This window comes from Ammospiza nelsoni, chromosome 29 (assembly GCF_027579445.1).
Source record: "Ammospiza nelsoni isolate bAmmNel1 chromosome 29, bAmmNel1.pri, whole genome shotgun sequence".
Lineage (NCBI taxonomy): Eukaryota > Metazoa > Chordata > Aves > Passeriformes > Passerellidae > Ammospiza > Ammospiza nelsoni.
Window position 1 is genome coordinate 4,057,637 of NC_080661.1, and position 23,528 is coordinate 4,081,164.

Sequence of the window (23,528 nt, forward strand, 5' to 3'; positions counted from 1 at the left end):
GAGATAGGAATAGGAGAAGCGATGGGCTAAGCATGTTCAGAGCCAACAATGTCAAACTGACCCTAAGAACTTTGCCAAGCCATAGAGACCAAGCCAAGTACACCGGGAATTGACCAAATTAGGAAAGAAGTTCAAAAGTTTAAAGAGGAAGACTCATCAGGAGACCCAAGCCCATGATGAAGGCGACCGGAACGACCACCAAGATGATCCTCAAAAGAAATGTCCACGCCCACGCTCCACCTATGCCACGCCTCATATGAATATTCATGCAAAGATGTAATTATCTGATGTAATCCCATATTCAAAACTGTATAAAAAGCTTGCTTTTGGTATGGGAAACTCGGAAATCTACTTTGTGATTTCCCCGACGCGTCGCAATAAAATACCTCCTGCTTATTAGACTCAAGCTGAGTCTCTTAGGCAGTTATTCTCGCCTTTTGGGGCAAAATTCGGCATCAAACGGCATGGCCCAAAAGGACGTAGGGCTGGCGGCCTTGAGCAGCTGAAGATGAGGCAGCGTGGGGCCAGGGGGCCAAGAAGGCCAAGGGCACGGTGGCTGTGCCAGCAGCAGTGGGGCAGCAGGAGCAGGGCAGGGAGCGTGGCCCTGTGCTGGGCAGAACTGTGGCCACAGCTGGAGTGCTGTGTGCAGCTGTGGGCCCTGGGAAGCCGAAAGTCATGGAGGGGCTGCAGCGAATGCACAGAAGGACAGGGGAGCTGGGCAAGGGGGTGCAGCACAAGGCCAGTGAGGGGGTGCTGAGGGAGCTTTAGCCTGGACAATGGGAGGCTCTTGAGGGACTTCCAGGCAGACTTTCGTCAATCCCCTCATGACAGTTGTCAGCACAAGGGCTATTTCAGCACTAAACATGCCATCACTGCATCCAAGGCCTTTCAAACGAGGTGTTGGTTACAATTCCATCTTGTAGTTTGTGGGTCTCCTAGGAAGAGAAGCCCTGTTCATTTTCTCTTTTTCCAAAAAGCAAGGATGCTGCTGCACCATCTTTTCTGCCCTTATCAAGCTCTGGAAGGCATTTCGCTCCCTTTTTGTACCTTGATGCAGATGGAGCTTTTGTGTTTCCAAGACTTCATGTATGGCCTTAAAGTTCACTTTGAGTTTAACACTGTCTCCGACTTTCTACAGCCCAGGGAATCACTGTGTCTTGTGTTTGGGAATTTAGCAGCCCTTGCATTCTAGCTGCTCCTCAGAGATCACAGAAACTGGAAGGGGCTGGGCTGCATTTCTGATTCCAGCCACTTTAGCACCATCAGTGAGGTTGAGTCCAAGAGAACTTGCCCAAGCACAGATGCACAAAGAGTGCAGTTCCCAGTACAATGCTCTGGGTCTGATCACTTTCCATAAGGATCTACATGCTCCTCATTCCCCAAGAGTGTGCTCTTTTGAGGAACAAGAGAGCAATCTCAGGATTGCTGCTGATTGGCACACTGGCTATCATGTTTTGATGTGTGCAGCAACTGAGAGGGCAGTAACTGGAGACTATAGTAGTGAGATCTATCTGTCTATCTTCCTATCTATCTATCTATGTAACATTTACATAACTGAATCTTCCTGGCTCTGGTCCAAGGCAGTTGGAGGTGCAAAGATCACCAAAACCATCCCTTCTGGAGAGGATTAGAGACATTTTCCCTCAACCAGTTCTGAGCAGGCAGAGATGTTTCCTCCTCCAGATATGATGGTTTTTCCATTCAGAGTTGTTTTCCTCTTCTGGCCTCTTGTGCCCTGATGTCTCCAGTTAATTATTTCAATTTCTGCCTCTCCTAGAGAGGTGGAACAATTCCATGTTTAGGTGGTCTTTGGTGACTCTGGTCATACATGCCATGCATTATATGACACACGGTTTCCTTCACTGGCATCCCCAGGATGGTGTAAGTGCATTCGCTAATGGGGCCTTATGAGAAACTCTGTTACTGCTGGTCAGAATTCTCCGTTGACAAAAGAGGGAGAAGAAACACTTTGGTCCTCCTCCATATACTGAGATGGCCATTGAGGCTCTGTGACCTCCATCAGAGATCTTTGCATGCATCCTCATCTCCTGAATGACCAGGTTTTCCAACAAGAGAGTGGATGTCAGAAAGGCAGAAATGCTGGTGCAGGCCTGAAGAGAAGGTGAACTCCAGAAGTGTCTCTCACAAGGGCTGAGCTCACCCAGGAAGCCCCTGCAGAGCCAGGATGGAGCTGTGGGACAGGGCAGGGTGTCAGTCACTACTGAAAGACAAACAGGACATGGCAGAAGCAGAGGGAGGCCCTCACCAGACCCTTGAGAAATGCCACTCCTTCCCTGTCAGCTGCCTGAGAGGCTGCTGGAGCTTCAGTCCCAGATGGCCCCTGATTGTAGGGCCAGGGTCACTGTGGAATCTGTGCCTCCCCTCGGGCAGAGAACGACCCAGGAGAGCAGCAGCACAGTGCTTTGGGAACGTGTGAGCCAGGCAGTCTGTGAGTCTTGGCCCACAAAGGGCGTATGGGAAGTTGAGACCCATCTTCTCTTGCTTTCTGTGCAGGTGCTTCTAGAGAAAGAGCAGGAGCACACTGCCTCATCTGAGCTGCCATGCCAGACTCAGGGAGAGCTGTTCCCCACCCGAGAGCAGGAAGAGCAGCTCAGGCAGCAGGTGGAAGAGCCACAGGAGAATGGCCAGGTGAGCCTGAGTGGCCAGGTGACAGAGGGAAGGGCAGGAAGAGGGGCATAAACCAGAGCTCTTGGGACTGAGGAGGCCAGGAAGTCCCACAGGCACTGGAAGCACAGGGCCTTGAAATTTGCAGAGATCAGCCCTGGGACAGGAGGTTTGCAATGGAAGCAGATGTGGGGAGGGAAGCAGAAAGAAGTGACTGAATAAATGTGATTTTGAGGCTGCAACAGGGAAAAGCTGAGCCTGATGGCAGCTCCTAGTCACTTGCTCTGCATTTGTGTGCACAGATAATCAAGGCAGAGCCACAAGCAGAGCTGCCCGAAGCTCAGAGTGCCATCATGGATGTGAAGAGAAGGAACAAGGAAGACATGGGAAGAATTCAGGAGAAGAATCTCCATCAGCACAGGAGCGGTCAACAAAACCAGGTGAGTGAAAGAGTGGAAGCCACTCCACCCATGAAATGTCCTCTCCCTTCTCCTTTACAGTCTATCAAGGGACACGTGCAGGCAGGGCTGCAGGACTCTGAGGCTAGCAAAAGGGCAAGGGAGAAGAGGCTGGAGGAAGAAATTAAAATTGTCAGAGAGAAACTTAATCGCCTCCCTCAGGCTCTAGAATGAGTGAAAGTGGGATGCAGCCACTGCAGTCACCAAACTGTTGGTTTCTGCCCTTCTTGCCTTTCCACTCAGAGCAGCAGGGAGTGGGGCCATGCCTCTGAGTGCCATCCTGCTCTAGTGTGTATCACAGTCACTCTGAAGGACATTTCCTAGCATGCTGAATCTCAACTGCTGCCCTGGACAATGAAACTTGTCCTTTGGCCTTTTGGCCAGCAGTCATCCAAATTGATTCCTGCTGGCCTGTTCCTGCTCTCCTTTTTTCTTGAGGTGTTTTTACAGTGGAACTTGGTGACCCAGATGGAGGATTGAAACAAGCTGTTGTATCCCCTGTCAATCTGTTCTTTGCCTTTCCTCACAGTTGATGACTCCTGGCTGACAGGGACAAGCTGTAGTGTCTGACTGCTTTGTTCTGTTTGACTTAAGGTGCAAGTGTTGACATCTCACCAGGCAGCCTGCGAAGACTTGCAGGGAATGTGTGGCAATGAAGGACCCCAAGTTAGGAGTGAGGCACAGGAACAGTGCCCACCAGAAATGCTCCAGGTCCAGCACATCATGGGCTCTGAACCTGCTGCCGCAGCAGCATCACCTCAAGGAAGCCCTTCTGTGAAACCTGGGAACTCAGGCTCAGGCAGTTCCTGGGAGCAGGAGATTGAGAAGGAGTACCTGGAGCTGCTGGGTACGTCTGGGGTGTTTCTTATCTGAGGGACAGTGTGTTTTGGGCAGGTGTCAGCAGAGCTGTACCAAATGCTCCTCCTGAGCTTGGTGTCACAGGGCCATTTAGGACTCCCCAGAGGAAGTGCTGTGCTCCGAGGCAGAGAGAGAGCTCTGGGTGTTCCTGCTGCCTCTGAGGGCACCTGGGACTGGCTTGGGTTTGCCTGAGCTTCCCTCTCTGCTAAAGGCTGAAGCAGGGATTGTTGTTGGATCAGCAGAAGGCTGTGACCTTGCAAATGATCTAGGCAAGTCCTGTGTGCTAGTGGCCAAACTGAACAGAATTTTTAGCTTCCTAAATTCTCCTTAGACTCCTGACTACCAACCAGTCATCAGAGCAAAAAAACTTCACAGAAATAGACTGGCTTTGGAGTTTTGTCTTTTTGGTTGGGGATTTTTTTTTTTTTACGTTGGGGGGGGGGATTGCTTTAGTGTTGTTCATTTTTGGTGGGGGTTTTTTGTTGCATTTTCTCCATCCTGAAGGAGCCCTTCTACCCCACGTCTTACTGATGTCATTTTTATGACTGTTCCTGTTACCACTACTACATCTGCAGTTTATTTTCATGAGAATGCTATCTTTTTGTCAATAAGAGAATGCTATCTTTTTGTCAATAAGAACTACTTTGAAAGAACATCAGGTTACAGGAAAAATAGAGAGCACAGGGTGTTTTCCATGTGCCCCCAAAGAAAAACCAGAGACTTTGATAACAACCTTTATTTAATCTTCTAGTTTTATGCTTATCAAGAGACACATGTCCAGGAGACACATCCAAGTGGCGTGATCAGATAAAACTGTACTGCAGGCATTTCTCAGGAGAGAGCCTCCAGCCCAGCCATGGTATATTTCTCAGATCCATGGCACTTTTCCGTACCCAATTCCCACTCTTTCCCATGACTGTTAGAATCCTACCCATTAGCCCAAGCCCTGCTCAGATCAGTCTCAAGGAGAACACATCAAGTCCTTTGTGATTCTGCAGCACAACCCTATTACTGCGCCTGAGTGGGCGCAGCTGGTGAGAGAGAGACGGTGAATCTTGTATCTTGATCAGAAGGCATATTTATTAAGATATTATATATAATACATTATGACTATACTAATAGAATATAGAGAGAGGTTTTGCAGAGCTGCAAGCTAAGCTAAGAGTAGAATAGAAAAGAATCCACAACAAAGCTGTGGCCAAGGACTCAGTCCCCTGGCTTGCACTGGTGATTTGCCCTTAATTATAAACATAAAACATGAACCAGTCACCAATCAAAATAGGTGCCCCTGTTGCATTCCCCAGCAGCTGATAATAATTGTTTACCTTCTCTTCGGGGGCCTCTGGCCTCCCGAAGATGCAGAAATCTGAAAGAACGGATTTCTGCGAAGAAATGTCTGCGACATCTCACCTTTCTAAATTGTATAAAAATAAAAGAAAAATGCTGATGTGGAATGAACAGGAAATTCCTTCACCTATAAAATATAGAAGACTAATAAATCACTAAAACAATCCTACAATATAAGAAAAATGCCAAAAACAATGCAAAGGAAATTGAAGTCCATGCAGCTGAGTTTCAGGAACAGTCCAAGAGCCGAAGTTGTTTCCCTTGGAATATCTGAGAGTCCTTTTGGTCCTGAAACAGACTTCTGCAAAAGAGTTCCATCAATAGTTATCAAAAACCATTGACAGTCTTAATACAATTTAAAACAATTTAAAACAATTTGTACAATTTTGGAATGTCCTTTCTGGCCCTTCAATGCTTCAGCGCTTCAGAGCTGCTGCCTGCTATTTTCAATCTTTTTTATTTAATTTTAAATTTTTTGTTTTTTTTTTTTGATTGAAAGCAAAAGAGCAGCAGCAGAGCAGTGCCAGAGAAGGAAAGGCCCTGGGGGCCCTGGCCCATGCTGGACCAGGAACCCCAAAACTGGCTCACAAAGGGGGACCCGGACCAGTAGGACAAACCAGAATCCCCAAAAACATAAGGAGGCCAAGTGATGGCCCTGGCGCAGGAATTTCCTAGCCAAACGGCCCAGGCCAAACCCATAAGGAAGGCTGTGCATATCCATAGGCCTGAACCCTGCTGCCAGCACAATGGCAGCACAGGTAGGGAGACGCTTCCTTTCCCCTAAACCACTGAGGCATGCCAGCAGCAGGGAAATAGAAGCATTCCCCAGAAATCCCATCTGGGGTCTGGAGATGTTTGTTTCCCACAGCAAACCAGCTATGGTCTCCTCCAAATGTGCCCTCTCCCTCTGCAATGCATCGGGTTTGTCTCTCATCCGCCCCGTGGCATCATCCCCATCCCCTCCGGGCTGGGGATCAAAGGCAGAACTCTCTGGATGCACCTGCCTCCCCATGCCACTAGGACACAAGAGAGGCGGCGGCCTCCATGGGACAATCCCCAAAAAACCACCCCCCAAGCCGCCGAGAATCCTGATCTTAAAAACAGGCAGCTGGACTGCCACAACAGTCAGCTGGCGGGCAGCCCCTGCTCCACGGAAGGAGAGACCCCCCGCCGGGGCGACTCCTGGGACATCCGGTGGAAGGAGCGGGGAGGGAGCTGGAACTGGGGAGGGAACCGCGCTGAGAGTGGGATCCGCTGCGGACTGCTCCGAGGGTCCCGCAGGTTCAACTCCGTTTTCAGCCCCATCCTGAACAGGAACTGTCTCAGCTGGAGGAGGCGGGGACGCGCGGGAACACGCTGTTGCTGCGTCCCTTGACTCTGAAAGTGGCGGCAGGCACGGCACGGGCAGAAGCAGAGCTTGGAGAAGCGGCGGAGCGTCGCTGTTGCTTAGCAACAGGTCAATCGCCGGAAGTGCTGTCTCTTCTGCCTTCTCCGACACAGGCTCTGGTGGGGGCGGGGAGGCCGGTGCAACCGCGGGCGGGACCTCCTGGAGAGGGGGAGACGGGATCTCCTGGAGTGACGGCTCTGGCAGGGGCATGGAGGAAGCCTCAGAGACCGGTGCCGCCCCCATGTCTGAAGGCGGAGTCTGAGAGGCCGGCACTGGCTTGAGCGGCCACTCCCATCCCCCCGGAGAGAGAGAAGGGGGGGAAGGAGAACGCTCCATCTGAGCATGCTCCAGAGCAAGAGTAAAAAAAACTTCTTCGTGCCGCGAAGTTTCAGCCCCCCCTGCCGCGAAGCGGGGGGGGGGGGGGGAAAAAGCCCAAAGTCATCACCCACGGGGTCTTTTGCCAAGGGGGGGGGAAACGGAGCTTGACCATAACAGTTAGAGATCCACTGAAAACAAGCTGCTCTGCATTTCAGGACAGGGAAAAGCTTTATAAATGCTTGGTAGATAGAATCAACACGCGTCCCTCAATGTAGACGTGCTGGATAATGGAGTCCATGCACTCCCAGACAAAAACATCTAAAGCATATAAGACATCAGCAAAGAACCCAAAAAGCTTTGCCCATCAAGAGAATTCATAGATATCTGTTTCTGACAAAAGGAAACCGTCTTCCCTGCACCAATGTTTCCAGAGGGCTATGATATTCTCCTCTGAAGGGGAGAATTGAATCTCCTCTGGCAAGGCATGTGTCTGCCATACGAACAGCCACAAGCTACGAAGGGCTGGTTCATCAGGGATAGAAAAGCCCACAGTACCTTTTGAAAGAGTCCAGCTTTCTCTGGCCAGCTCCACAGGTCTGCTGCTCTTTTCCATCATCTTTCCTGATGGTTTTCCAGAAGAAGGTTCTCTTTGTGGTCAGCCTTGGCTGTGAACTCTGTCCAAATCTTCAGTTCTTCAGCTCCTGGCTTGAATGTACTTTCTGTGGTCACTTCAAAGCAACCATCAAATGCCACACATACAGGATTTTACCCAGTGCAGCAATTTTGCTCCTCTGGTCTTATTAAATTAATTTCTGCTCTCACACGTCGGGTCACCAGATATTACTGCGCCTGAGTGGGCGCAGCTGGTGAGAGAGAGACGGTGAATCTTGTTTCTTGAATCAGAAGGCTTGATTTATTAATATATGATATAATACATTATAGTTATACTAAAAAGAATATGGAGACAGGTTTGCAGAGCAGCTAGGCTAGCTGGGAAGAGATAGCAAAGAAGAATAACAAAGTTGTGTCCAGGGACTCAGTCCTCTAGCTTGCACTGATGATTGGCCCTTAATTATAAACATAGAAAATGAGCCAATCAAGGTGAATCCTATTGCATTCCACAGCAGCTGATAACAATTGTTTACCTTCCCTTCTGAGGCCTCTGCCTTCCAGAAGACACAGAAATCTGAAAGAAAGGATTTCTGTGGAGAAATGTCTGCGACAGGTTACCCCCAGCATTTCAGTGTTCTGGGGGGTTCCAGCCCTGAATGCACACAGTGGCCTCTTGTTTCCATGAGGCTCCACAGTGTCCCACTGGCCCCTTGGTTACATGGGCCCCAACAGTGCCACAATGATCCCCTTGGTTCCACAACTTCCCACAGTGTGCCACTGGCCCCTTGGTTCCATGAGGATCTGCAGTGTCACACAGGTTTATGACATCTGTCCTTGCTGCCCCTCACATCCCACTGCCCCAAAAACAGCCCCAAGCCACCTGTGAGGGACAGGCCCTGCTGTCCCAGGCTGGGCTCAGGGCTTGGTCTTTCTGCTTCCCCCAACCAGCCCAGGCCTTGCTCAGCACTGCGGTTCCCAGTTCAGCATGATACCCCTAAGAGAATTGAGTAAGACAATCGGACTCATTTCAAGGACAGCCTTATCAATACCTGGGCTAGGGAACATGGCATTGAGTGAGTATACCATATCCCCTACCATGCACCAGCTGCAGGAAAAGTGGAGAGGTACAACAGACTGTTAAAAACCACCTCGAAACATTAGGTGGAGGATCTTTCAAAAACTGGGAACAGCAACTGGCAAAAGCCAAGTGGTTCGTTAACACCTGAGGCTGTACTAACCAAGTGGGCCCTGCCCAGTCTGAGCCTTTGCATAGAGTAAATGGAGACAACGTCCCAGTGGTACATGTCAGAGGTTTGTTAGGGAAGACTGTGTAGATCAATTCTGCCTCAAGTACAGACAAACCCATTCATGGGGTTGTTTTTGCTCAGGGACCATGTTGCACATGGTGGATAATGCAAAAAGATGGAAGAACATGATGTGTACCTCAGGGAGATCGGATTGTTGGGTGAGAACTATGTGTAAATATTACTGTTTGCTGAATGTTACTACCATTATCTGTGTATAGCTGTATATTGGATGTATAATGTACGTGTTTGTAGAGTTAGAATATACATTAGTTGTAGTAGTAAACTGATGATATGGGGATAAGGGGTGGAATGTCCTAGGTTGACTATATGATTCTTTTATTCCCCAATTTTCTTGTTCAACTTATGCTGAATAAGAGATTTTGCACCTTTAAGATTTGTTCCAGAGAGTGAAGGGGGAAGAGAAGAAGTGCGCAGTTTGTTTTCAGACATGGCACTCACTTCACATTCCTGCTCCTGGACTGTGTTGTCTGTGGATGGACAGACAGTGGGACAGAGCTCTCCTTTGTTTTAGATTACTGAGGCAAAGAAATTCCCGGGACTGTGGGGTTTTTTCCCTTTTCTTTGTAACTGTTTAAACCTGCTCTGGACTGAACACCCAGAAGAGCACCGGCAGCTGGCACCTGTGGCCCACCGGGCCGGGCCTGGGCCGCAGCATTTCCAGCACAAGAGGGACTGATAAGAGACTGAGCCAAGCTGCAACCGAGGGAGGGGACTTTCTGAGTTTGTAATCTCTTTTGGAGCAGCAAGAGGTTTTATAGTTTAAAATTGCTAAGGCTCTATTGTTTAATAAATAGGTTTTCTCCACTTTTCTCCAAGGAGATATTTTCTCCCGAACCGATTCGGGGGAGGTGTAGTGAAACCCACAAGTTTAGCCAGGGCCCCGTGGAGAATCTGAATAATAGAAATTCTGATACAGCAGCAAAGAAGCTTCCTGACTCCAGGGACATCCACCCTATAACCTATCCCTATAGCCATGTAAGGTAATATCTTGTTAACCCTACTATTGGTCACTTATGGTCACTCTAACCTTTGCCATTGTTCAAGATTGGAACCAGACCAAGGGTATAAAAGTAGCATACTGTAACCCTACTAACTTGGAAGAAGAAGAAGAGCTGAGACCCTTCACGGACCCCTCCAATAAAGCCATACTCATGGAACAACCAGCGTCTTCTCCTTCTCCCCTCTCTACCATCTGCTGGAGCCTCAAGCCAAGGGCAAGCTACCTGGCAAGCAAAGCTGAAATCATAAGAGCTGGCTAATCACTATGAGAGCTGAATATCCCCCTGCTTGCTAGGGGCTGACCCACAGACTTGGTCTGAGCGAGCTGGCCTCTGGCACTCAGTCCCCTTGGGGGCTGACCTCTGGAGCTGTCATAGCTTGTTTAGGACAAGACCAATTAAGGCTCATTAGGGAGGGGTCAGTTGAATTTGATTTCCTAGAGAAGCCCCTTTGGGGGTTCTCTCCCAGATTTGCTCTGAACCAGGACAAACAGAAAGACAGAAGACCCACAGAAAAATACTCACATAGGTAGCGACTGCTTGGGTCCCAGCGTCACTAACAAAGGAACCCCAAGAGAGCGCACGACCCAGACTATGGGCTGGCCTTGTGCTCCGGCTTTTAACGCCCTTCATGGGCCCGCCCCTTGGGTGGGACTGCCAGTTGCTTGTCCAATCAGAGTCAAGGTAGGCACTAGCTGCTGGTGTGTGATTGATTGACAGCTCAGTTAATCAGACCTGGGTTACCATCTCCCCTGCTGTTTGACAGACAGCTCTGCCAGGCCAGGGCTGGGGGTGGGGCTCTGTCCCAACACAAACCAAGGCCTGACTCGGCCCTGACCCTACCATGGGCATTCCGAGCATCCCAAGGTGTCTTGGGACATCAATCTCATCCAGACTCTGATAGCAACCACAGTGACACTACAGAACTTCCTGGAACCAAGGGTCAGTTGTGACAATGTGGGTCCAAGGATACCATGGTGACACTGGGGAACCTCATGGAATCAAAGAGGCCATTGTACAACTTAGGGGCCCTGTAAAAGCAAGGGTCAGTGATCAAACAGTAGGGCCCATAGAAACAAGGAGCCATTGTGACACAGGGGTGCCACATGGAGTCAAGGGATGTTTGTGACTCTGCTGGAGCTCATTAAACCATGAAAACTTTGTGACATTGCAAGACTTCATGGAATCAAGGGGACCATTGTGACGATATGGGAACCATTCAAAAAAAGGCAACGTGGAACAGGTTTGCCTAGTTTGGCCTCCTTGGGACTGTCTCATAGATCCCACTGAATTAGATGTGCCAAGAGCGACTCCCATCTGACCGTGAAGCACTGGGGCTCCATGCTTTTATTCCTATGGAAAAGAACTATCTTTCTTGTGTAGGCTCACATGGTTGAAATTAGGATTCCAACTCTAAAATTACGTATATTCAAGGGTTATTCTCCAAAAAGATCTACCAATACAGTCAAGTCTGGCCAGCCTTGGCCTCTGGTGACTGCCTCTCATCTGGCCATGCCTCACTGGGGCTCACTTGTTTCCTTCTTATGGAGACCATTGTGACACTGTGGGGTTTTGTGGAGCCAAAGGGCATGGTTACACTGTAGGAACTTGTGGAACCAAGGGGATCATTGTGAAACTGTGAGTACCATGGATCCAAGGGGCCATTGTGACACTGTGGAGTCTTGAGGAACCATGGAGACCATTGTGACACTTTGGCATCTTGTGAAATGCACGGTGCCATACTGACATTGCAGGGTACCATGGATACAAGGGACCATTGTGACACTGTAGAGCCTCATGGAACCAAGGACATCATTGTGGCTCTGTTGGGCCACATGGTCCCAAGGGGCCAGTGTGAAGCAGTGGTGTGGTATTTAGCCCAGCTTTAACTCAGAGGCAGCCAGGTTTTACCCTGAAAGAACTGAGCATGAGTTTCAAGCCCTGGGAATCATTTGTTTAACTTAGGGTGAGCTTGAGAGTTCCCCCATAAGCCTTTAGTGTTGCTATGTTAACTTGTCGAAGTTCTACTCTCCATTGGTTACTTGTTTTCCCTAGATGGATATTGTTCTAGAGTGTTCTACCCCAAGTGTACATGTCATTGCTTCCCCTTTGGCTCGGGTCTTTGGATCCTGCCCCTAATACAGTTCTCAACTTCTCCATGTTTATTGTTTCTCACTCTGTTATTAAAGTTCCTTTTAAACAACTCCATCAATCCTGCTCCTTTTTATTTTTGCCACCCTCACCCTGAAGTCAGGGAACCAGAGAGGTTTGTCACATCCACTCTCACTTTGACAGCTGGTGCTCAAACAGGGATCATGACATTCAGGGCTGCCTGTGTCATGTCAGCTGGGGTTAGCTGATGGATAGGCCAGCGCTCCCCGGGATTTTGGATTGTGCCACGCCCGGCGGATTCATTGTTGCTTCAAGGAACCTTGCCCAGGATCGGCAGGGACAACGATGGTTTCACCTGCATAGGATTACAGGTGGGTTTGGGGAAATGGAAGACATTTATTGCCGATTTTGCCACTGTGTTTTTACAATATGCACCCATATCCCATAACTGATTTGGGTTGTTCCGGTGGCTCTTCCCCATAAGGCAGAGAAAGAGAAAAATGGGCAGCCAGATGTCCAAAGTAGAAAGGATCATATATGGATGCTTTAATTCTCACTGATCATGACATAATATTTTCAAAGAACAAATTAAAATCAATTATGAGGTGGATCATTAAAAGTTTTGCACATGCCTCTGCTGATGAAATCCATACCACTGAATTTTAGGACTCAGTGGGAGTTAAACTGTACAATTTTCGATCAAAAGGGACCCCATTGTATGCCACATGCTCCCCATCTTCCACACCACCCTGATCAACAAGCAGTGTGTTGAAAACTCAATCCGTTGGTCACTCCAAACTCAGGACCTCCCCTTTAAACCTGCCCTTCTCAGACCTTCCACGATGGTCCAAGATGGCAATGGCCACGGGGTTGGAGCATTATTCTCTGGAGACTCAAGACAGAATGAGCCTGAATGTGGCTTGGGAGCCCAACCATGCTCCCTCCATCTTGGCTCCACCACTTCCTGCTACCACAACCTTCTCTCCTGCCATGAACGAGCCTCCAGACTCCACCCCCAAAACTGCGGGTAACACCACCACTGTCAATTATTCTACTTTCACCCTTGGCCATGCCTCCAGAACTCAACCCCAGAAGTCCGCCATCCTAAATCAAGGCCTTCCTTCCCAACAACTGACAAAATGGCCGCGCCCTTTGCCTCGCCCTCCGGCAAAATGTAACCCCATGGTCAAAGATACTAAGCCAAACGGTCACACTATTTCTAATACAAATGTTTCTGCACCAAGTTATTCTTCCTCCCCAGAAGACAGTTTGGATTCCTCAGATCCACCTCACCACTCAACCCCTTAAAACCCATGGGAAAGGATCTGGAAAGAAGCAGGTAAGGAAGGAGACTGGCAAATTGTCTCAAAAGTTCTCATTGCCCTGGTATGTCATGAGAGAAGGGAGCAGAATCCCAGGCATCAGCCACTGGTTTACGGGGATATCAGGGATCTGTGTAGGGCAGCTAAAGACCATTGGAAGGACTTAGCTTGTTTTAATGGCCTAATTAGGGCCATGGTTACAACACATGTCTTAACCTCCTATGATTTAAAATATATTATGACCATGTTGTTGTCACCTACAGAATACACCCTGTGGGAAGGGAGATGGAAGTGTTCACTAAATCAATTAATAGCAGACTATGATAATAATGAGGCAAGGGCAGAATTGACAATCAATCATCTAGCTGGAGAAGGACAACACAGCCTACCAGATGATCAAGTAGCAGGTATCCCTAGAGAAGTCTTGGATGATATCAAAGACATGGCTTTGAAAGCTTTAATCCAGGTATCAGATGGTAGCACCCCCAATCTGGACTACCTTGGGTGGCTGCAGCTGAAGCTTTAGGACAATTAGACCATCTTGGGTGCCTGTTAAGTAAGCAAACCAATGCTACCTCCCTCACATTGAGTGGCCTGCTCTCAGACACAGAGACCATCAGACATGCCACCTTCGAGAACAGTGATACAGTTTTTAATCTGGGCACATGGGCATGGCTGTGTAGACTCTGAGGGCATGTGTTGCCTGAACCCCTCCAGCCACAGCGAGTCAATCCACAAGAGCATTTCAGGTACTGAAGGATTCAAGAATCTTCAAGTGCAAAACAAAGACTGCTTCAATAAACTCTTCCAATTCAAGGGACTAAAGGGATGGATGATATCTAACTAAAACAGGACTATTAATTATCTTAGTTGTTGTTGTATTGTTAATTGTCCCATGTTTGTTTGGATCCTTCTAGAATGTCTTACAAAATTCTTTCAGTTCCATCTTTGTTATAAAACAGAAGGGAGGAAGATACCCAACACAGGCTCCTCATGGACTTCTTGGAGGAGAGAACTGGCAGCCAGGATGGCACAAAAACCTCTCAGAGACTCAGTGTGGGAAGGAAACAACTTCAAAGTACCTAGAAGTAGTCTTAAATCCATAAAGTACCTTAAAAACCTTGAGTATCTCAAGGCATTAATGGGCACCACTGAATGTCAGTAGAAAGCTCTCAAGGGACTTGTTAAAGCAGATAATTGGGGCCATGATTGCACAAACCTCTCACAGAGTCTCTATCAAGAGGGAAACACCAAGTACCTTAAAATAACTGAAGTACCCTGAAGTATTAATGAGCTCCACTGAGTGCTGTTACTGACAAAGCCTCTCCAGCGACTAATTACAGCAGATAATTGGAGGCCATGATTACACAAACCTCTCAGAGAATCCAAGGCAAAAGCCAAACCCAAAGTCCTTTGAAAAACCTGCAGTCCCTGCAGGGAGAATGAAGGAGCCCCCAGGGCCATTCCTGAGCAAGGCTCCCCAGAGACTCCTTCCAGCAGATCCTTGAGGCCACTGGGATGTGGGCTAGGGGGGGATGCTGAGGGCAGGACAAGGGGCTGACAGTGCCCAGCCTGGCTGGGGCTGTGCCAGGAGGCCCCAGGGCCTCAGGACAAGGTGTCTCCTCACAGCCTTTGGTGGCACAGACCCTGCTGTGCCCCAGGGCACCAAGACTTGGCTTCCCTTTGTCCCCACCTGTCATCACTGCCTCCAGTTCTCTGCTCTGCCTGGGGCCTGGGGACACTTTCTCAGTCATATCTCTCAGTGGGACCCATTAAAAGTCCCAGAAACTTTGGAGTTGGATTCTGACTTGGAGCTCTGGAGAGGCTTCTTCAGCTCCCTCTAAGGGACTGATGTTCAGGGCCTGAGCACAAAGCCCTGGAGGGTCATTAAAGTCCTTGTGCTGTGTCTGTGCTGCTGAGCTGGGCTGGGCACCTGGCACAGACGCAGCTCCTGGTAACCAAGCAGAGTTTCAAAAGCACATTTCTCTTGATGAGCAGCTCTTCTACCAGCCCAGCAGGGCTGGGGCACTGCCTGCAGCCACCCTGGGCACAGCACAGAGGCACAGAGAGCTTCAATCAGTCAGGGCTGGGAAGGTGCTGAGAAGTGCCTGGGGCAGAATCACTGCCAGCCCTTGGCACAGGAATCTCTGGCTGCAGGACAATGCAGCTGCAGCTCCTGGAATGATCTCCTAAAGCTGGAACATCCCAATGCCTACAGACCCTGTGAGTACATTCTCTGATTGTCTCTTGTGCAGAGCAGCCAGGGGTGCCCAGGGCTGTCGTGCAGAGCAGGGTCCTGCAGCCCAGGGCGCTGTGCTGGGGCAGGGACTCTGCTGCCTTCCAGGGACAGCTCTCAGCCAGCCCTGGCAGCTGCTCCCAGCACTGGGGAATACGATCTGGGTGGCAGAAGACAGCTGGTAAGGCTTGGAAATGTGCTCCTTCTGTGGTGATGATGCTCCATTTTTCAGGGCTGCTCACAGTATGACATTTAACTGCAGAAAATTACCAAGAAGATTATACAGGTAACACAGCAAGTCAGGGGCTGCATGAAAGGAAAAATCCTGCTTTATTAATCCACTGCTCTGGGTTGCCTGGATGGGAAATTGCACATTGATATCAATCTCTCAGTTCAGGTTCAGAAAAAGAAAAAACCTTTTTCTCAGAACTTACTAATGAGGAAGTGACAGAAATTAGCACAGGGCTCCATAGATGCAGCATCAATGTCACTTTTCCAGCCTCCTCAGGGTTGCTCTGATGTTTCCATCAGACCCTGCAGAGCCAGAGCTGCCCCTGGGCAGTGCCTGAGCTGGGAGGTGTCTGCAGGGCAGAGCTGAGCTCCCAGGGCTGGGCTGGGCTCTGGCAGCACTGGCAGGGCCCAGCCCTGGGCACAGGGAAGCGGCTGCTGGCAGGGACAGTTCCAGGCAGCAGAGCCCTGGGCAGGCAGGGGGGAAAGTGCCCTCAAGCTTTGCTGGGATATTTAAAGTCCTCTCCAAACCAAACAATTCCATGATTTCTTTTCTTACAGAACCCCATGCAGGGACAGAACCAATGTCCAAGAGGAGCTCCCTCAGCCACTTCCTCCTGCTGGCATTGGCAGACACGTGGCAACTGCAGCTCCTGCACTTCTGCCTCTTGCTGGGCATCTCCCTGGCTGCCCTCCTGGGCAACGGCCTCATCATCAGCGCCGTAGCCTGCGGCCACCACCTGCACACGCCCATGTTCTTCTTCCTGCTCAACCTGGTCCTCGCTGACCTGGGCTTTATCTGCAGCACTGTCCCCAAAGCCATGCACAATTCCCTCTGGGACTCCAGGAACATCTCCTACACTGAATGTGCTGCTCAGGTCTTTTTCTTTGTGTTCTTCCTCTCAGCAGAATTTTCCCTTCTGACCGTCATGTGCTATGACCGCTACATGTCCATCTGCAAACCCCTGCACTACGGGACCCTCCTGGGCAGCAGAGCTTGTGCCAACATGGCAGCAGCTGCCTGGGCCAGTGCCTTTCTCTATTCACTGCTGCACACAGCCAATACATTTTCCCTGCCCCTGTGCCATGGCAATGCCCTGGACCAGTTCTTCTGTGAAATCCCTCAGATCCTCAAGCTCTCCTGCTCACACTCAAACCACGGGGAACTTGGGGTCATTGCTGTCATTGTCTGTTTAGGACTCGGATGTTTTGTGTTCATTTTTTTTTCCTATGCGCAGATCTTCAGGGCTGTGCTGAGGATCCCCTCTGAGCAGGGACAGCACAAAGACTTTTCCACTTGCCTCCCTCACCTGGCCGTGGTCTCCCTGTTTGTCAGCACTGTAATATTTGCTCAATTGAAGCCCCCCTTGATCTCCTCACCATCCCTGGATTTGGCCCTGTCAGTTCTGTACTCGGTGGTGCCTCCAGCCCTGAACCCCCTCATCTACAGCTTGAGGAACCAGGAGCTCAAGGCTGCAGTGTGGAGACTGATGATGGGATGCTTATGGGAACATTTAACTATTAGTCTGTTTTGGTAATTTAATTGTAATAAAAATCATCTTTCATACTCCTTCTTGGTTTAGATTTTTGCTTTCTTTTCTTTATTTGTTCTGTATTGTTCACAAAGAAATGTCATTGTCTCTGCAATTACTCATTTTTTCTCTCCATCTTCCCTGTGGCCACAGACTGTGTCAATGAGGGGCTGAACTCTCAGTGGCTTTAAAGGAACGAAAGGATCCCCCAGCCGAGTTTTCTGCAGAGATGCCCTTTTGTAGACTTCTCTGCAACTGCAGCAGCAATGTCTGTGTGCAGAGCTGGGGGCAGACCAGTGCTGGCCCAGTAGCTGTGCCCAGCAGCAGCAGCACTTGGTGTTGCCAGTGCTGCTGCCGTGGCCCTGCCCCGCTGCCCTGGTGGCCCTGGTGTTGCTGTAGGGCCTGAGTGCTCTCGGGGCCGGGCACAGCACTGGGGGTGGCAGTGCTGGGGCTGCAGCAGGGACAGGCCATGGGAGCTGCTGGGGAAGTGCTGACGCCTCAGCCTAGGACCTGGGGGCTCCAGGCTCCTTGGCCAGGCTCTCTCAAGAGCATGCCCAGGCCAATGCTCAGCACAGAAAAGCCCTGTGAGCAGCCCCAGGCTGGCCGTGGACAGGCTGGGGGAAAACAGCAGGGCTGGGGCTCTGCAAGGGCCCTGGGGGAGATGGGAAGGAGCAGCAGAGCAGGGGCTGATCCATCCCCAGTGCACTGGACAGCCCAGGGCAGTGTCCCAGAGCGTCCTCATGGAGCTGCCAACAACATCCCCCCTCTGCAGCCCTGGCCTCTCCCGAGCTAACACAGGTGCCCCATCCTTGCAGGCACAGACACGGCAGCACTGGCTCAGCAGCCCCTGTTTGCATTGCACAGAGCAGGGGGAGCACCCTCATGCTGTTGGTGTGGGGACATGAACCTGAGGGAGCACAAATGCCATCAGCCCTGGGGCCAGCAAGGGCTGGAGAACTTGAACAACTACCAGGGCCTTCACCCGCTCCTCACAGGACTTGTGCTCCAGACCCCTCATCAGCCTTATTGCCCTTCTCTGGACACACTCCAGCCCTTCCATGTCATTCCTTAATTGGATGGCCCAGAACTGGACACAGCACTCCAGGTGCTGCCCAACCAGTGCCCAGCACAGGAGAAGAATCACTGTCCTGCTCCTGCTGGCCACACCATTCCTGATCCAGGCCTGGAGTCATTGGCCTTCTTGGCCTCCCGGGCACACTGCTGCCTCATGTCCAGCCTGCTGTCCATCAGTACCTGCAGGTCCCTTTCTGCCTGGCTGCTGTCCAGCCCCTCTGTGCCCAGCCTGTAGAGCTGCAGGGGTTGTTGCGACCAAAGTGCAGGACCCGGCACTTGGTCTTCTTAAACCTCACCTTGTTGGATTTGGGCCCTGGATCCAGCCTGTTCAGGGCCCTGTGCAGAGCCCTCCTACCCTCCAGCAGATTAAACTTGCACCCAACTTGTTGTCAGCATGGTTCCCCAGAGTGTCCCAATGGTCTCCATGATTCCATGAGGCCTCCCAGTGTCACAATGTCCCTTTGGTTCGATGGGACCCCTTGGTGTCACAAAGTCCCTTGGATCTTTGGCCCTGCAGTGCCACAATGGCCCTTGGTCCCCCAAGGCCCTGAAGTGTCACAGTGGATCCTTGGTTCCATGAATCACAGAGTCACAGAATTTCTGGGTTGGAAGAGACCTTTAAGATCATTGAGTCCATCCCATGTTCTAACACCTCAATTAGATCATGGCACCAAGTTCCACATCCAGTCTTTTTTTAAACACATTGAGGGATGGTGACTCCACCACCTCCCTGGGTAGATGATTCCAGTATTACCACTCTTTGTGTGAAAAACTTCCTCCTGAATTCTAGACTGTCTCCCTTGGCGCAGCTTGGGATTGTGTCCTCTTGTTCTATCTGTTGTTGCCTGGAGAAAGAGACCAATCCCCAGCTCACCACAGCCACACTTCAGGAAGTTGAAGAGGGTGATAAGGTCACCTCTGAGTCTCCTTTTCTCCAGGCTGAACAACCCTATCTCCCTCAGTCCTTATTCATATGGCTTGTGTTCCAAGCCCCTCACCAGCCTCATTGCTCTCCTTTGGACAGGCTCAAGCATCTCAACATCCCCCCTAAACTGAGGGGCCCAGAACTGGAGGCAGTACTCAAGGTGTGGCATCACCAGTGTCGCGTACAGGGGAAAAATGACCTCCCTGCTCCTGCTGGCCACGCTATTCCTGATACCGGCCAGGATGCCATTGGCCTTCTTGGCCACCTGGGCACACTGCTGGCTCATTTTCAGCCGACTGTCAACCAGCACCCCCAGGTCCCTTTCCTCCTGAGCACTGTCCAGCCACACCGTCCCCAGCGTATAACGTTGCAGGGGATTATTGTGGCCAAAGTGCAGGACTCGGCATTTGGACTTATTGAACTTCATCCCATTAGATTCTGCCCATCCATCCAACCATTCCAAGTCCTTCTGCAAGGCCCTCTGTCCCTCTAACAGATCAACACACGCTCCCAGCATAGTGTCATCTGCCAATTTGCTAATGAAAGACTCTAAACCCTCATCCATGTCATCAGTAAAAATATTAAACAGAACTGGCCCCAGCACAGACCCTTGAGGGACACAACTGGTGACTGGCGACCAGCTGGATGCAGCACCATTCACCATCACTCTCTGAGCCCAGCCATGCAGCAAGTTCCTAACCCAGCAAAGAGTGCTCCTGTCCAAGCCATGGGCTGCCAGCTTGTCTAGGAGTATGCTGTGGGAGACAGTGTCAAAGGCCTTGCTGAAATCCAAATAAACAACATCTGCAGCCTTCCCTGCATCCACTGGGCGGGTTACCTGGTCATAAAAGGTGACCAGGTCAGTTAAACATGACCTACCCCTCCTAAACCCATGCTGGCTGTGTCTGATACCCTGGCCATCCTGTAAATTCTGTGTGATGGCACTTAATATTAACTGTTTCATTATTTTGCCAGGTACTGAGGTCAGGCTGTCTGGTCTATAATTACCAAGATCCTCCTTTGCACCCTTTTTGTGAATGGGTATCACATTGGCCAGCTTCCAGTTATCCAGAACCTCACCAGTAAGCCATGACTGTTGGTAAATGATGAAGAATGGCTTTGCAATCTCATTTGCCAGCTCTCTCATTACCCTGGGGTGGATCCCATCTGGTCCCATAGATTTATGAACATCCAAGCATTTCAGTAGTTGTACGACTGCCTCCTCTTGGATAATGGGGGGACCATTCTGCTCCCTGACACCATCAACCAGCCCAGGCGGGCAGGTGTCTTGAGGGCAAGTCATCTTCCCACTAAAAACTGCAGCAAAGTAGGCATTAAGCACTTCTGCCTTTTCCTCATCTTCAGATACTAAGTGCCCTCCTTTGTCCAATAAAGAACAAAGGCTGGTCTCACATTTCCTTCTACCATTAATGTATTTGTAAAAACATTTTTTATTATCCTTTACAGAAGTTGCCATTCTAAGTTCAAACTGAGCTTTGGCCTCCCTAATTTTTTTTCTGCATGCTCTAGCAACCTTCTTGAATACTTCCTTAGAGACCTGACCCTTCTTCCAACGCTGATACATCCTCTTTTTATTCCTAAGTTCCTCCAAAACCTCCTTGCCCAGCCAGGTTGGACATTTACCCCATCGACTGATCTTTCGGCACACAGGGACTGTCTGTTCTTGTCACATTCCTTGTCACAATCTTCTGCCACATTTCCCCAGCACAGGCACTCCTGTGTGCACACAGACCCCAAGAGTCAGTGCAAGGCACTCGTGAGAAATTCCCCTGAGGGCAGGAAATGCTCACTGTGGATCCCTTGGCATCTCCTCAGTGGGTGAAGGGTTGAGCCTGGAGAGTGGGGCGATTGGCCCAGGCTCTGTTGTTGTTCAGGATCCCCGAGTGCAGCAAACAGGAGAGATTCCAGCTGGGAGAGGCCCCACTCAGAGGGAGTTGCTGGTCCAGGAGAGCTCCAAGGGCTGCTTTGAAGTACTGTTTGTAGGGCCCCAAGAGAGGGCCTGCAGTCCCAGCAATGGTTCATCCTGGCCACACTTGGCACCAACAGCTTTCTTTGGCAGTGTGAGAACAGGGATGTTGTGCCACTGAGGGAACAAAAACAGTTCCCAGGGCTGCTCCTGCAGAAACCAGGAGCTGGTTGGGCAGCAGCAGTGCCTGGAGCAGACAGTGTTTGTGACAAGATGCAGAGGAGCTGAGCCCAGGGGCTGTTGGCCAAGGCTGAGCCACAAGGAGCATTTCTCAGCTGGCAGGGCAGCCTGAGAAGGGGGGAGGGAATGCAGCAGTACAGGGCCCATGGAACCAAGGGACCATTGTGACACTGTGGGGCCCTGTGAGACCAAGGGACCATTGTGACACTATGGGACCTTGTGAGACCAAGGGACCATTGTGACACTGTGGGGCCTCATGGAATCATGGAGAGCACTGTGACATTGCTGCGTCTCATGGAACCAAGGGGACTGTCCTGACACTGTGTGGCTCCATGAAATGTAGGGATCATTGTGACACTGAGAGGCGCCATCAAACCAAGGGTCCATTGTGACACTGCGGGGCCTCATGGAACTGTGGAGACCATTATTACACTTTGGGGTGTCATAGAATCAAGGAGCCATTTTGACACTGCGAGACTCCATGGAGCCAAAGGTCCATTGTGACATTGCAAGGCCTTGTGGAACCATGGAGACACCATTAGGACACTTCACAGCCTCATGGAAACAAGGGGCCATTGTGACACTGAGGGGACTCATGGAACCAGTTAGAACATTGTGACCCTGGGGGTCCCCACAGGACCAAGAGGACCATTGTGATCCTGTGGGGCCTCATGAAAACAAGAGGCCTTTGTGACACTGCAGGGCTGCATGGAGCCAAAGGGCCATTGTGACATTGCAGGGCCTCATATCATCAATGCTCCATTGTGACACTGTGAAGCCAAAGGAGACCATTGTGACACTGCAAACCCCCAGGGTCCAAAGGTCCATTGTGACATTGCAGGGCTCATGAAACAGAGGAGTCCTGTGACATTATGAGGCCTGGGGAACCACGGAGACCATTGTGAAAATGCAAGGCCTCATGGAATCATTAGTACCACTGTGACACTTGGGACCTTTTGAAACCTTGGGGCCACTGTGACATTGTGGGACGCCATTAAACCAAGGCTCCTTTGTGACACTATGGGACCCCATGGAAACAAGTGACCATTATGGCACTGTGGTGCCTCATGGATCCAAGGCACCATTGTGACACCATGGAGCCCCACAAAACCAAGGGAACACAGAACAGGTCTGGCTGGTTTGGCCTCCCAATGGCTGCCTGACAAATGACCTTGCATGTTGAGAGTCTCTTCTCATCTCCTGTTCAAATTATGGGGCTCCGTGCTTTCCTTCCCAATTGAAAAGAGCTCTCCTTCTCCTCCAGGCACCCGTGGACAGAACTGGGATTTCACCTCCAAATTTCCTTACGTCCAGGGATTGTTCCCATAGGAATATTGCCAGGACAAGTCTGGATGGCAATAGCTTCATGCAGCTCAACTCCCATCTGTCCCCAAAACCCTGGGGAAGGCTCTGTGCTTTCCTTCCCATGGGAAAGAACTGTCCTGCTTCTCCAGGTGCCCATGGCTGAGATTGTGTTTCCACCTCCAAAATTCCCTATATTCAAAGATTGCTCCCAGAAAAATACTACCATTCCTGACAAGTCTGGCTGGCCTTGGCCCAGTGAGGCTCTCACCTGCCTTCCAAACACTGGGGCTCTGTGCTTTCTTTCCTATGGAAAAGAACTGTCCTGCTCGTCCAGGTGCCCAAGGCCAGAATTGGGATTTCACCTCCAACATTCCCTATTGTGACAGACTGGATGAGACTGTTGGCTGAAAACATTATATGTATGGGGGAGGAAGGGGTAGGTCCAGCCTTGCCCTGCCCTGGAACCCCAGCACTGCCCTGCCCTGGAACCCCAATCCCTCCAGAGCCTCTATCCCAGCCCAGCACAGCACAGGCAATGCTCCACAGCCACCTCTGCAGCCCCCAGCCCAGCTCCTGAAGGACCAAATGAGCCCAAGTCCCATCTGTGGGAAGGGCCCAAGAAGACCAAGGGGTAGTTAAAGCTGACCCCAAGGCAAGCACACATGTTGACCCTACCTCCTCTTGGAATTTCCATCT

At 50.4% G+C, this 23,528-nt stretch overlaps 1 protein-coding gene across 1 annotated transcript; it reads left to right on the plus strand.

The window, feature by feature from the left end:
• Nucleotides 1-16,413: 16,413 nt before the first annotated feature.
• LOC132085155 (olfactory receptor 14I1-like) lies at nucleotides 16,414-20,666 on the plus strand (the record flags this gene model as incomplete). The annotated part of the gene is made up of 2 exons (XM_059490530.1): nucleotides 16,414-17,329; nucleotides 20,644-20,666. Coding segments are annotated over exons 1-2 (939 nt in total), but the record flags the coding sequence as incomplete, so codon positions are not given.
• Nucleotides 20,667-23,528: the final 2,862 nt, after the last annotated feature.